The sequence below is a fragment of the Camellia sinensis genome, chromosome 4 (assembly GCF_055761805.1).
Source record: "Camellia sinensis isolate YWXY chromosome 4, ASM5576180v1, whole genome shotgun sequence".
NCBI classification, from domain to species: Eukaryota; Viridiplantae; Streptophyta; class Magnoliopsida; order Ericales; family Theaceae; genus Camellia; species Camellia sinensis.
The window spans coordinates 193,914,682-193,930,331 of NC_138964.1; the positions used below are offsets into that span (position 1 = coordinate 193,914,682).

The 15,650-nt window shown below is 33.3% G+C and overlaps 1 protein-coding gene across 1 annotated transcript; it reads right to left on the reverse strand.

Annotated features, from left to right (window-relative positions):
• Positions 1 to 10,050: 10,050 nt before the first annotated feature.
• LOC114270343 (pentatricopeptide repeat-containing protein At4g35130, chloroplastic) lies at positions 10,051 to 13,088 on the reverse strand. The gene is made up of 2 exons (XM_028211814.2): positions 11,025 to 13,088; positions 10,051 to 10,553 (listed from the first exon to the last, which is right to left on the reverse strand). The coding sequence occupies exon 1, from the start codon at positions 12,952 to 12,954 to the stop codon at positions 11,035 to 11,037; it is 1,920 nt and encodes a 639-aa protein (XP_028067615.1). The 5' UTR covers positions 12,955 to 13,088; the 3' UTR covers positions 10,051 to 10,553; positions 11,025 to 11,034.
• Between the last annotated feature and the right edge of the window lie 2,562 nt (positions 13,089 to 15,650).

A 15,650-nucleotide genomic window follows, 5' to 3' on the forward strand; every position in this document is an offset into this window, starting at 1 on the left:
AACAACAACCAAACAAGCTTAATTTTAATTCTTACTAGATTAAAAAATCCTTCAAAAAGGGAGAGATTTCTCTCTAGTTCACCGTGTGGACTGAAACATTTTATTAAATCTGTGAAACTTATCACAGGTTCTGTTTCGATTATCCAAATCGTTAATGGGTAGAACTCGTCAAGTATTTCACGCCTGCAAAAAATCACGTTGATTGGATATCAGTAGCCTCTTGATCGGAACACATTTTTATTAAAAATTTAATTTTAAAATCATATTTATCATTGACAAAAATGTATTTTGATCAAAGGGTTATCAATATTCGATCGACGTAATTTTTTGCAGGCATAAAATACTCAAACGAGTTCTACACATCAAATAGTTCGAATTATCAAAACGGGACCCGTGATAGACCCCACGAGCCTAACAATACACTCCAATCCATACAGTGGATTGGCGAGATATATCTCCCTTCAAAAAAATCTACTTAAAAAAAAAAAGAGAAACAAAAATTACTATTTTTTGGGTTGGGCTTCCCTTATTTTCACCACATCTCAATATGAGAGAACTTAAGAGGTACATCACGAGTCTCGTTTTGATAATTCAAACAATTTATTTTATAGAGCTCTCAATATATATTATCTATGAAAAAATTATATTAATCCAGTAACATTTATCATGGTTTTCTCTAAAAAATAGATGGCCTATTTTCAAAAATGTATTTTTTTTTTGATGGATTTTCATAAATGTATTTGTTATCCACTTTTTCAGAGACAAATATATTAAAATGAAAATGTTACGATTATTGGATTAACCAATTTTTTTCATAAATTATATGCATTGAGAGCTCTACACAATGAAATTAAAATGAAAATGTTACGATTATTGGACGAACCAATTTTTTTCATAGATTATATGCATTGAGAGCTTTACACAATGAACGGTTTGGATCATTAAAATTAGGACAGACCTCTCAAATTATCTTATGTTGAGATGTAAATATGAGAAAAGTCAAACCCTTTTCTAAAAATATAAAATAAAATAAGAAAAACTTAGGTCATGTTTAGTTTGGTTTTCATAAAGTTGTTTTAGATTTTTTTTCTAAAAAATTAAAAATTAGTTTTGTGAAAAAAAAATATAAAAAATCAAAAGAACTTATCATTTTTATATAGTTTTATCTTTTTGTAGGGAAAAAATAATTTTAAAAAAATTCAAAAATATATTTTGATATTTATTTTTGTCAAATTAGTTTTTATATTTTCAAAAAAATTCAGAGAATAGTTTTTAGAAAATCAAACCAAAAGTGTTTGATTAGTGTAATAAATTCAGTCATGAGATTTTAATTTCTTCAATTTCCACTTTAATCATCTCAATTGGTTTCAATCGGAGTCATTTATGCAATTTCGTTAACTGAACTGATGAAAAATGGGTATTTTAGTCAATTCATCACTTCTTCCAATTTTAATTTCTATTGCAGGTACATATTCTATAACTACTTTCTTCACCACCATCACAACCACAGCCGCCACTATCTTCCTACTACAACTCCCTTTCCACCCCATTTTGTTGCCCCAACAACCCCCCCCCCCCCCCCCCCCCCCCCCCCACACCACAAAAACCCTCCAAAACCCTACAACCCCTCACTAGGTCCAGTCCTGAGACTTTTGAGGTCTAAAATCGATAATCAACTGATAAATTTCTAGGGCCCTTCACATTTTTTTTTTCATTAAATGAAAATAAATAAATAAATTGAAGGTAAAAGATAAAATATTTGTGTCAAAATTACAAAAAATACTTAACATTACATTACAACAACTAATAAGTATCGCTTGATTCTCGCTCTTCTTACATTTTTAGAAGCAAGTAAATCAATCATACTTACATAACATAGTTTTTTTGCAAAATCATTTTTCATGAATAACAATGCTAATTATTTTAAATGAGTCTTTCAATTTTTTTAATGAGCCAATTTATTTAAAGTTAGTTTGGGCCTTCCTTAATTTTTTTGGACTTAAAAGATACCGAATATATTACACTAAATTATAATAGGAGGAGACCCCTTTTTTGGGTCTATTGTCAATAGATAACAATGTTAATTTTTTTAAATGGACCTTTCAATTTTGGAATGGGTTAATTTATTTTAAATTAGTTTGAACCTTCTTTAATTTTGTTTGAACTTAAAATATACCTAATATATTATACTAAATTATAATAAAAGGAGGACTTTTTTAGTCTATTTTGAGGGGCCTTAAGCCATGACCTGGTGGGCCTATGCCCAGGGCCGGCCCTACCCCTCACCACCGTCATCTAACCACCCAATCCCTTTTCTGCTACCACCATGACACTATTCAATGTTCTTTCAACCACCATCACACCACTGTGCCTACCATCCAGCTATCTAACCCCTCTCTACCATCACGCCATTCCCTAGTCCCTTTCGAGCCCCATTGTACCACCCCCGCCACCATTCAACCGATTAGCCCTTTCTCCAGCACCATCTAGCCACTCAACCCTTCCCTCCACCACCACACTACTTCCCAATCCCTAACCCTGCTTCAAAATTCTAAATTAAAAAATATACTGAAGCAAAAAAAAAATAATTGACTCCTTTTATTTTTTTTATTTGTTACATTTAAATTTTTTTTTTTTTGAAGTTTTATGGTCTAATAAAAACTAAAAACTAAAAAAATCTAGAAGTACCAAAAGAAAATATATTTGTCCAACTCTCACTCAATGAAATGCCATGATTCTAACCAATTGGAAGAGTCCGATATTTTAAAAAAAATTGTTTTGTTCTGTGTGTTGCCAACAAGATTCCTTGCCCATAACAAATAGGAAAATGGAAAATGTCTCGTAGTTCAAATTTTGTGGCTCAAAAGTGGCTCAAATGGCCAAAACGACGTCGTTTTGAGTACAGAACAACATAACATTTGAGCCACTTTTGAGTCACAAAATTTGAGTTACGTAGTATTGTCGTAGCAAAATATACTACCAACCCCACTAGGTAGCTCGGGAAAACACCGGCTCAAATGGCTCGAGGTGACGTCGTTTTGGCACTATTTTATATTTTTTTTTCTCTGTTTTTGGTCTCGCCTCTCTCTTTTTCTTTCAGTAATCTAACATCTGGGTCAAGATTTGCCTTCATGTCCATGAGTGATCTGAGCTTGGTATTTTTAAAAACAGGTTGAGGGTGAGCCAGTGTGAAGAAAAGAAGGAGAGAACAGTAATGGTGGGTCTTTATTACAGAGACAAGTTTGGGCCTTCATTACAGAAATGGCGGGTCTTTTTCATTACAGAGAAATGGTGGGTTTTCATTCTCCTATACTGGTTTTCATCTTGCTTAGTGTTCTCTCTCTCTCTTTTTCTGGGTTTTCATTACAGAGAAATGGTTTTTTTTTTTTTGGTTCATAGAGTTCTGCAAATGGTTTTTTTTTTTTGGAACAGACAAAGTGGGTTTGATTCATGAAGTTGAAGAAGAAGAAGAAGAAGAAGAAGAAGAAGAGATTCATCAAACCCAGCAAGAAAAAAAAAAACTAGTTTCAGAGAAGGAAAAAAAAAATCAAAATCAAAATAGAATAATAAAAAATCCCACAACCACAGCCACAAATCATTTACCAATTGCTAGGACTTTCATAGTTCAATGAGGTTCCAATCAACTCAGATCTTTATTTTTCTTTGTCAAAAAATGGATGAGTCCACACAAAATCAAACCCAAATTAGAGAGAGGGATGAGAGGTGAGAGTGTTGAGACGGTTTGAATAGAGAAAGAGAGGAGAGGAGATAAAAAGGAGGGAGAAGAGAGAGAAAATGTTCGGCCACTCGAGCCAAAAAGTTTCGAGCTACAAAGCTTTTTCCATGTACAACATAATGTAAATGAGAAATTACAAAAACAACAATGCTAGGTAGCTCAAAATTTCGTGGCTCAAATGGCTCAAATCACTCAAAACGACGTCGTTTTGACAAATTTAAGCCATTTGAGTCACAAAATTTTGAGTTACCAAACATTTTCCTTACAAAAAAATGCATGAATGGATGTGGTTGCAATGAGTACCAATAATGAAGTATGAATGCACAAGTCAAGTTTTGTCCATTTTAAAATGTATTTTTCGTTTATGGAAATGGATGTGGTTGCAATGAATGAGTACTAATAATGAAGAATGAAGCACAAGTCAAGTTTGTACAGATAAATGTATTTTTTGTTTATGGTTTTTGGTTTTGTTGTGGAAAAAAAAAAAAATCAAATCAGTGAGAGTTTTAAAAATAATTACAAATTAATGATAAATTTAATAAATATCAATAATTAAAATTATAAAAAAGAATTAAGAATCTATAATTGTTTTTTGAAAGATACATTGATGTGTAATTTTTTTTTCAAAAAATCTTAGACATAATTATTTTTATGTCAATTTTTATGACCTGACTTTTTTAAAAAATTAAAAATAAGAAAAATGTTGGAATCAAACTAACCATTTAGCATAAAAATCTAAATCAGTTTCTTTGAAAGGGAAATTACCTGATACTGGGATCAAAAAATAATAATTACAAAAAAATAAAAAAATATTATAAATATTAATAACTAAATTATAAAAATTTTCATTAATTTATAATTAATTTTTACTACCTCTAGCTCTACTGCACTGTAAATGTTTCTTCCTTAACTATTGTACAACACTATTCTACTTTTAATAAATTTGATAAGACTCTTCTTCGTTCTTATGCATGGCCACAAATTGTTTTATACATTATATATGGAGCTAATGTGAAGTTGAGATATACAAAAATAGATCCCATGGACAATTCACATCAGACCTTGTAAAAAATAGCCCATTAAAAAGCACGTGAGAGGTCCCTAGTGGCCTTATTTGTTAGGAAAAAAATGAACAAAGATTCCCTTAACCATAATAGATTTACAATTATTATAAAATAAAAGTACTTCATGTATGATAAATTATCGATATTCATGTAGATTAGTGGTATTTGATTAGTTGATTTTTATTTTTTATTTTTTATTTTAGTTCTTGAAATTTTGAGTTCTACTCTCCGTAAGTTATGTGACTTTGTGATTATATGATACTGAATTTTCTTATGTAATTAAATGTCCAACTTATCATAATTTTAATGAAATATTATAATCATACTGATTAGGGAAAAAAAAGAGTTGATGAGTAAATCATATATCAATAAACTAATCTTTGTATTGATGCTATCCAAGCATTTCAAGAGTACTTCACAATTCATATTGTGAATTCTAATTCTATGAGATCATTAATTTGTATATTTGATTGAACAATTGATTAAAATTTTGGAATAGAAAAAGAAACACATAACTAATCCATAGATTAGTCTTGTGTACTTAACATGGAGTTACATATGGTGTCCCCCATGTACCAAATGAGTTTGTTAACTTGTGAATTTACAAAACTAATTAATTACACTATCTTACAAGTACTTAATCTTGTGACTACTTTCTTCATCATTTGAAGGAAATTAATATATAAAGCATGCCTTCACTAGCAAAACTTTAAAGCTGATGAGACATAATGATTGCTTATATAGTTCAGTTGCTTCTAGTGGAAATAAAAATTTGAAAAAAATAGGAGAAAAAACCTCACTGGTTTTTCCATACAAACATGTCACTATAATTTTTTTATTTTTATTTTTTGTGTGTGTGTGGTTAGTTACCAATGTACCAGGTTATTATGTAAGGGATGGTATGGTTCTGTTTGGATTTTTAGATTTATAGAGATTTGTAAGCCAAAATCTTGAATAAAATAATAGAGATGCTAAAAAAAAAAAAGGACTTTTCAGGCATTTATAAATTCTAGTAAAAGCCACAAAAATGTTGAAAAATCTTGATAAGCAATGAAAATTTTTACTTTGATAAATATGGAAAATAGAGTTTATGGTGTTGGAGGTGGTAGGCACCACCCCACCATAGTAAAATATTTTTGGGGTTGAATATTGGAACATACAATTTAAACATTTGAAAATAATCAAATTTTTAAGGAGAGTTTTAAAAAAATAAAAATAAAAATAAAAATTAGTTATAATAGGAAAAATATTTGATATCCTAAAAAAAATACTCACAATTCTATCCACAATAATGTAGCAGGATATATGTTAACTTTTGATTTGTTACACACTTAATGATGGTGGGCCCAACTCCCATGTCACATCACTGTGGTTGAATTTATAAGTATAAATGTGTGGGTCTATAGTATTATTCTTTATTATATTATATTATCATCCAAGAACAAAATTTTGAAGTTGTATGAGAGGGTTCAAGAACGTTGTTGGAAAATTTGAAGATCTTTGAAGAAAATTCAAATTCTCTAGAAATGATGATAGGCTTAGATTCTTCAATAGTTACAACTAAGAACACAAAAACAAAGAGATGATAAAGATAAGAGATTAGGTGAATAAGAAGGCAAAGTAGTTAGAGACAGAATAATGGCAAGGCTCTTACATGGATCTCTCACTTTCACTCTCAAGGTTGATAATAGAGAAGGGAAATCAGTTCTTTCTCAAGAGTTGTCTCTCCAAAATCCATCTCTTGTAAAACTATGGGTGGGTGCTACTTATAGGCACCTCATGATGTAGGATAAAGCCTATGTGTAAGGCATATAGAGAATATTCTTTCTAACCATCTTGTCTGAGGAGATGACCTCTCCGAGGATGAGGAAAACCCTAAAGAGGAGATCAACCTCTCGGCGAATCTTTCTTCTTAGCCACACCTAACTAATGATCCCCAATCATCTCACCAAAGGGTTAGGGCTAGTCCTAGAAGACCTCCCGCCACTAAATATTGCTGAGTCTCATGTACCCCTTGGGGTCGTGCCACCTCGACCCGAATATAGGCCAAATTAATCGACGAGTGAATTCATCTCCGCCCATCGTCCTCGGGACTCGAGCCCTTTGTTTGGGCTCTAACCTCACTCATGATTCTGGTAGGTTGATCTCGGAATGCTCCAAGTCCACAAATGTTCTGGATCTCACCAATGGAGCGGCTTCTAGATTGTGATCGAATCTATTCGAAACCCGAGTGCCTCATCTCTAGGCTTGCTCAATACACTTTAGAGTCCGGGCCTGAGTAAGTCTCTAAGTTCATGGATCCGAACTCTTTCGAGGCTTAGAGCGATCTGGCCTGTTTGATGGTGATAAATCTGGGCCCACCAATCTTGGACTTTTTAATTGGGCCTAATTAATTTAGTGGGCTCAAGTTAACTCCTCTTACAGAAGCTAAGTTTTGAGTAGTTTCTACCATCAGTATCCCAATGAGATGTTTGTAGTCAAACAAACTTATAGTTGTACTTTGCTTAAATAAAACATTTAATTTTGTTTAATTTTATTATAAGTTTTGTTTGGATCATCAATTTGAGTCTATTAAGAGGAAAGGCATGAGCTGGACCACGGATTTAATTTTGTCATATTTCTGTCCCATTTATTTTCCCTCCACAAATCAACCACTTAATTGATAATGACATAAAAAATTTATTAATAATAATGAGATTAACAATCCAACTTAAAAATTGAGTTTGACTTCTCTCATATTCACATCTCAACATGAGAGAATTTGAAAAGCCTGTAGAGCTCATCATGGGTGCCGTGTCGATTATTTGAATAATTCATTTTTAAGATCCTCAATATATATCATTCATAAAAAAAAATTATTTCGATCTGATAATCATAATCTTTTAATATTTTTAATTTGTCTCCGAAAAAATAGTTGACAAATATCTTTTTTAAAAATATATAATTCATTTTTTTAGAGACAAACACATTAAAATAAAAATATTACAATTATTAGATCAACATAATTTTTTTGTGAATATGTATTGAGGATCCTAAAAAATAAACAATTTAAATAATCAAAACAAAACTCGTAATGAGTTTTATGAACCTTCAAATTTTTCATGTTGAGATGTTAGGATATAAAAAACTGAATCTTAAATTTTTTGTTAACATAAGGACTAGGCTTGCATGTCCCTGTCAAGTATCAATGACCTGGTCCTTACTCTCTACTTCTGCTAATGATATTATGACACACTGATTTTCACAGTTAAAAGTAAATAAATTCATTTCCAAATGGTCCCCAATAGCTAAAAGTGGCTAATATGGAAAGTAGCTCAAAAAAGTTTATCGGTCACCAATACTGCAATGAAATGATCAATATATAGACACATTAACTGCAATGATATAGACTTCATACAACAAAACAAAATATCAAGGCAACCAATGGCCCAAGAATTAGCTCAATGCAGTGAAAACATCAAAACATGTAAATCTTTATTGAGTGTGGATTTAAAGGGTGCCGGCCAAAGCAATTTTCACGTGAATACATTATATACCAAGGAATATTGATAATGACATTTTTATCATTTCACATTGTATGATAGGATTCAAGAACGTCGTTGAAAAATTCGAAAATTTTCGAAGATTCTTGAAGAAAAATTCAAATTCTCTAGATAATGATAAGAGGCTTAGATTTTCAATAGTCACAACTAAGAGCACAAAAGCAAAAAGATGATGGAGATAAGAGATTGGGTGAAGAAGAAGACAAAATAGTTAGAGAGAGAATAATGGCAAGGCTCTCTCATGAATCTCTCACTTTCACTCTCAAGATTGATAATGGAGAAGGGAAATTAGTTCTTTCCCAAGAGTTGTCTTTTCAAAATCTATTCCTTGTAAAACTATGGGTGGGTGCTATTTATAAACACCTCATGATGTAGGATGGAGCCCATGTGCAAGATACATGGGGAATATTCTTTCTAACCACCTTATCCGAGGAGGTGATCTCTTCGAGGATAAGGAAAATTCTCGAAGAGCAGATCAACCTCTCGGCAAAACCATTCTTCTTTGCCACACTTAATCAATGATTCCCAATCATCCCAAAGGGTCAGGGGTATCCCAGAGGACACCCTGCCATAGAAGGGTCAAGGGTAGTTCAAGAAAACGCCTTGCCGCAAATATTACCGAGTCTCAGGGACCCCCTACATCGTGCCACCTCGACCCGGGTACAGGTTAGTGTAACTGAAGAGTGAATTTATCTCCACTCGTCGTCCTCGAGATCGGGTCCTTTGTTCGGACTCTATTACGCCCATGGTTCTGGTACGTAGATCCCGGAAAGCTCCGATTCCGCAAGTGTTTTGGGACTCATTAATGGAGCGGTTTTTAGATTGCGTCTGAATCTGTTCGAAGCCAAGTGCCTTGGATCTCTAGGTTCGTATATCCGAACCCTTTCGAGTCGGGGCCCGAGTAAGTGTCTAGATTTGTGGATCCAAACCCTTTCAAGGCTTAGAGCGATTCAACCCATTTGATGACGATAAATTTGGACCCACCAATCTTGGACTTGCGATAAGTTCGGGTCCACCAACCTTGGACTATTGGGCTTAATTAATTTAATGAGCTCAAATTAGCTCCTCTTACACATATAAAACTTAATCAGGCAAAATATAATTTATAACTATGTTACTACCACATCATCCTAAAAATTGATTCTATTTAATAATGCTAGTGATAGATCATTTTCCTTCGTAACTTTTTGGAAGGGAGGTGGGTGTGAAAAAAAATGTAATTGTGGGTATATATCACGACACCCACAAAAGATAGAATTGTCCTAGTAATTAGGCCAAGAAAGAAAAAGGAAAGATCAAACTGCCCTTGGTAAAATTACATAGCCTGAAAGGTGCACAAAACAAGCCTCAACTACCAACCCAGACACCGTCAAAAATATTTTTTGGGAGGACACAGTCTAATGTCTCAATGTATATCCATTCTGGCTTCAAATTGAAGTTTCTGTTAATTTTTAGGGCAAAGACCAAGTGGATAGAGACCACCAAAAAATAAATAAATAAATAATTGTCATTAAATTTAAGGTTTCTCTCAATGTGCCCCTCATGGTGATCTATTTGTTGCTCTCGATACCATTTTCTGCGGTTTAACTTACCATATTGATTTATCACTATCTATATATTCTTATTCTGAATTTCCCAATAACATTTTGCTTTCTTGGGGGTTGACAAAAGCAATTTGAGGTCAATTGATGACTAGTATCCTAGGGCATACAAGAAGAAGTCAAAAATTTATAAACATGAGACTTTTTAGTCAATGGTGATACATTAGAAGCTATCCAAAATTTGATACTGAAATTTAACTTTCTTCCAATAACAGACTTTACATCTACCATCTTTCCCAACAGCACTCTGATAATGTTTATAGCTTCATTTCTTTTTTGATTGAAAGTTCACTTATTTCTGTCCCTCCAAATGTGGTACACTGCAACAGCCAAAGAGAGCTTTTAAACACAGATGAAAAAGTTATCCTCATTACGGTTATGGATTCCCTCATCACCCCATCTTTGTGGGGATCTTCAGACAACAGTTTTTCCCTTCACATCTTTCCAAATGAGTGAAGAGTTGGTACATTCAAAAACATAGGTGCTGGTGAGATTTCCCATTCCATAAGTTCATCTTTTTTTGCCAATCTTTCCTTGCATAAAAGCATGTTTGGGGATATTTTGTGGAAACCAAACAGTTCTGTGCCACTCTACCATAAGAAGCATTTATCTGCATTAGAAAAAAATAGTAATATAATAAGAAGAAAAGGAGAATACAATTATTCCCCATTCCATAAGCGCATTTTGTTTTTATCAAAACGCATTATTAATCATTTATATGAAAGGCAAAAAATATATAATACAATTATAATAAGATGTTTCTGCTATTAAGTTTATATGTGTCTTCAACCTTATTGTGGGAATAAAATCAAGATTAGGATTTTACATCACCAGAGATGCTTATGACATAATCATCCATATAAATCTTGTGTTTTCTTGCATATGCCACTACTAAATTTGGTTAGTCAGATTTTATTGAAGCTTTCTGGAGTGAATGTGAGAAAATTTGAAACTTGTCAGCATATTGTTATCTTGAGTCATTTTATTTTCTATAGCAAGTTCACAAGAAAAACACAGAATAATACCCCTCACCTCTTTCGCTATAAAGAATCTTAAAAAGTTTATTAGAAGCTCATTTCACCTTCATTTGATCAGTTTCCACTTTCAATACAACTATATCCCGAAGGCTTCACCAATCCTCTGCTCTCCATTAATTTTCTCACTCTTACAGCGTCATCCCATCTTCCTGCTCTAGCATATGTATTTGCCAATGTCACGTAATGTCCAGCATATTCAGGTTCCAGATGGACTAAATGTTCTGAAGCAAGCATTGCCACACCAATGCTTTGGTGGGCTTGAGAAGCAGCAAGCAAAGCCCCCCAAATACACTTATCAGCCTTTAGAGGCATTCTCTTAATAAAGCCGACAGCATCCTCAAGCCGACCAGCACGTGCCAGTAAATCAACAACACAAGCAAAATGTTCCATTCCGGGCTTGAAGCCAAAGTCTTTTGTCATTCTGTGGAAGACTTCAAGCCCCTCATCAAGAAGACCTGAGTGGCTACAGGCCGATAACACTGAAGTAAAAGTCACTGAGTTGGGACAAAGGCCAGAACGATTCATCTCATTCAGAAGTTGGAGAGCGGATTTGCCAAACCCGTGCTTTCCAAACCCTCCAATCATTGTGTTCCATGATACTAAATCTCTACTTACCATGTTAGAAAACACAGAATATGCTGTTCCAATGCATCCACATCTGGAGTACATATGGATCAACGCATTCCAAACCGGAATTGACAGACCAAAACTGCTTTTCTTAATGTAGGCATGTATTTGTTTCCCGGATTTTAGATCACACATAGACAAAACAGTGGAAATTGTGGTTTGATCGATCTGTAACCTCATTCTTGGCATTTTTCTGAAACATTCAAGTGCCATATTTTCCATTCCAAGATCAATAAAACTAAGAATCATGGCATTCCATGTAACGACATCAGATTTTTCCATCAAATTGAATACATTTGTTGCATCATTTAGTCTTCTACACCTACCGTACATTGTCAACAATGCAGGTCCAGCTGACTTGTAAAATGCAAACCCCTTTTCAACTTTAATCCCGTAAGCATGAATTTCTCGTCCACATATTAAAGCACCAAGATGCCGGCACGAAACAAGGACACCAGAAATACAATCCAAATCTGGGAAAACTACATTTTTACTCACCATATCCCTAAAGATCGCTAATGTTACTTCATGCTTCCCAATCCTTGAATAACCTGATATCAAAGTGGTCCATGAAATTATATTTGGTTCATTAATCTGTTCAAAAATCTTCCAAGCCTCATTACATTGACCCATTCTGCAATAAGCATCCATTGCAGTATTCCAAGTGACTAAATCAGGTTCAAAACCTTCCAACCTCATAGAATCCAACAAATCCACTGCTGATTCAAGAAACCCATTACACACGTACCCTGAAATCATTGAATTCCAAGACAACAAATCTCTTTCCACCATTCTTCCAAAAACCCGCATAGCATTCTCGATGTCCCCACATTTTGAATACATATCAATCAAAGAATTGCAAACTTGTACATTCAAGTCAGCACCACCAGTGATCACATCTTTGTGCACTTGAATCCCCATTTCAAAGTACCCAGATTGTGCACATGATCGTAATACCTTAGGAAACACATACTTATCGGGAAAAACACCCCTCAATTTCATTAAACCATAAAAACCCAAACACTGATTTGACATTCCGTTACGCGAATAAAACGACAGCATTGCAGTCCATGCAAAAACATTTGGTTGGGACAATCTGTCGAACAAATGGTGGGCAGTTTTCGAATCCTCGAAACCTGCATACATTTGAACTAATTTGGTGATTATGAAAGGGTCTCTGTCTAACCCACGTAGAATGATCTGTTGATGGACTTGTCGTCCTGGGTCTATTGCTTTTGAATTGCTGCAAAGTTGAAGTAAATGGTTGAGTTCTAATGGGGACACGAATTTCGAAGAGGTTGTTGTGGATGGAGATGAGATTGTTCTGTGACAGTGACATATTCTCATCTCATTTGGAATTTTCCGAGAAAGTATTGTCCGAGAAAAAAAAACGAGCAGAGATGTAGATGGAAAATGGAGGCGAGTCTGTTATAGGGTTGTTTTAAGCGTTAACTGTTTTGGACCGGACAGGACTATATCCTGTGCTTTGGACCGTCCCGGTCCAGACGGTTCTCTTAATAAAACATTTTCAATAATTTATTTTTCAACCTTTACCAAAAAAAATTTGAAATCACCTTTATTTTCATTTGAAGACAATTATGGGGTACTTACGTGTAGGTCCTAATAGGTCCAATGAGAAAGATTTATCATAAAAAAAAAATCACTAATTGTAAGTTTTAATGACAATTTATAAAAGGGAAAATTGGTCTAAGGTCCCTCTCCCACTTTTCATAATGGAAGAGATCCACAAAATTATTTTTTGATATCTAAAGTCCCTAAACATATATCAGAGAAATTTGACTCTTTTGACTCTGCTCTACTCTCTCTCTCTCTTTAACAGGTCGCTGGGCAGCCACGCTTTGATACCCAGATCTTGAAGAAATTGCGAATTTTACAAGCTGCCAAGCATGCAATGGCTCCATTCGCAAGATCACAAACGACACCTTCATCCACATCTAGATCTCATCATTCATCTTCATCATCACGAACTTCTATATTGGGAACAATGTCTAACAATCATTCTCCAGATAGAAATAATGGTATCTTGAGTCGCAATGCTTCAGCAATATCATTTATGTGGGGTTTAGGTTCATATACCTCTTTGTTTTCCAGGACAGTGTACTCCAGTCATACTTTTTATTTTTCTTGATGATTTCTCAGATGTTAATTCTGGTTCTAATATTGAGAAGTCAATTGACACGTCCTCATCGAATCAGTCTTCAAGTTTGAGCAGTTTAGCTAGGCCAAGCTTGCCTATGAAAGGATCAGGACCACTTGTTGTGCTAGCACGCCCTGTGAGTAAATCTGAAGGTGGATGAAGAAGAAATTGCAGTCATCTCTTGAAGCACAGATCCGTTTTTCAATTAAGAAATTTCTCTGGCTGGGAATTTTCTCTGGGTTGTGGAGTCCAGAGAAATTCTCTGGATGGGAGAATCTCTGGAAATGTTTGTCTGAAAATTTCTTTGGGTTTGGGGAGTCCAGAGAAATTTTGAAACTTTTCACGTGTCTAGGGAAATTTTGAAATTTCTCTGGTTCAACCTTTGGACAGCAAAAGATGGCTCTGTTTCTCCAAAGCCAAGTTTTTTCCATGAGAATTACTGCAAAAAGCACAAAATCTGACTTGCTTGAAGGAGAAACTCGAAATATCAAGGATGGAGTGAGAATATGGTTGATCCAATCTAAGAATGATAGGTGAGAGAAATCATCTGTCCTAATACCCAACTTGGCAAACCAAATCATCTTGATGGGTTTGCAGGTAAATTTTAGACAGAATTGAATTTATTTGAATTGAATTTTCTCTGGTTTGGACCAGAGAATTTCTCTGGATGAAATTTCTCTGGTTGAATTTTCTCTGGACTGAAATTTCTCTGGATTGATGTTGAGGGACCTTAGACATCATGAAAATAATTGATGTCCTTTATACTATAAAATCATAATATCAGGGACCTTAAAAAAAATACCCCTTTATAAAAATCATAACAAAAAAAAGTCACTAATTGTCAATTTTTAGCGACAATTTTACTAAGACTTATTTTCAATAGGACTCTATGGGAATTAAGTCCAACTATTAGGACCTATTGATAATTTACCATAAATTTGAATATATATATATATATATATATTTTATTGAAACTTTGCATTTGAATTGAATTTTATGGTAACCAATGTCTTTAATATTGTTTCATAAAACTGAAAAAATAAAAAATAAAAAAATGAAATTCATCATTTACATCTAATTAAACTAGCATATTACCCATGCATAGGGTATAAATAAATAATCAAAATTTATTTTTTAAAATTAAATAATAATATAAAATTTAGGAAAATTTATTTATAAATCTCATATGAGAGGATGTTAATCTATTTAGTTCTAAGAGTTTTCTTATGAATCAATTAGTCCTTTTTATTTTGAAAAGTTGTATTTATTTGATTTGGTGTCATTTAAGTTAAGTGAATGCTTTTTTTATTTTTCTAATTTTCTGATTTATTTTTTGGAATGAGATTGGAAAGGTGAGGTGTAGAAGATTCTTTTTGGAGAGATTAGTGGCTAAAGTGTTGGTTGTTGAGCGTGAAAATTTACATTTTTGTTAATGTGATTTTTTAGTTTTACATTAGAGTGTTACGTTTAGAGGGAAAAAAAATACACTAAGGAATTTTGGTGTTACATTGATTGGAGTATTATGTTTGGAAAAAATACACTAAAGAGTTTTTTTTGGAATGTTACGTTATTACGTTTGAGAAAAGTAGACTAAGAAGCTTTTTAGTGTGTTACTTTGGAATGTTACGTTTGAAAAAAGTACACTAAGGAGTTTTTTTGTGTTACATTGATTGAAGTATTACGTTTAAGAAAAGTATATTAAGAATTTTTTAGTGTTATATTAATTAGAGTGTTATATTTAGAAAAAGTATACCAAGAAATTTTTATGGAATGTTACGTAGTTATATTGAAAAAAATACATTGAAGAGTTTTTTTAGTATGTTACATTGAAGTGTTACGTTTGGAAAAATATACTAAGAAATTTTTTTGAAGTGTGATTTAGTAA

Bases quoted from the DNA above. Each gene is read 5' to 3' on its own strand.
- LOC114270343 (XM_028211814.2), bottom strand. From the start codon at position 12,954: ATGAGAATATGTCACTGTCACAGAACAATCTCATCTCCATCCACAACA.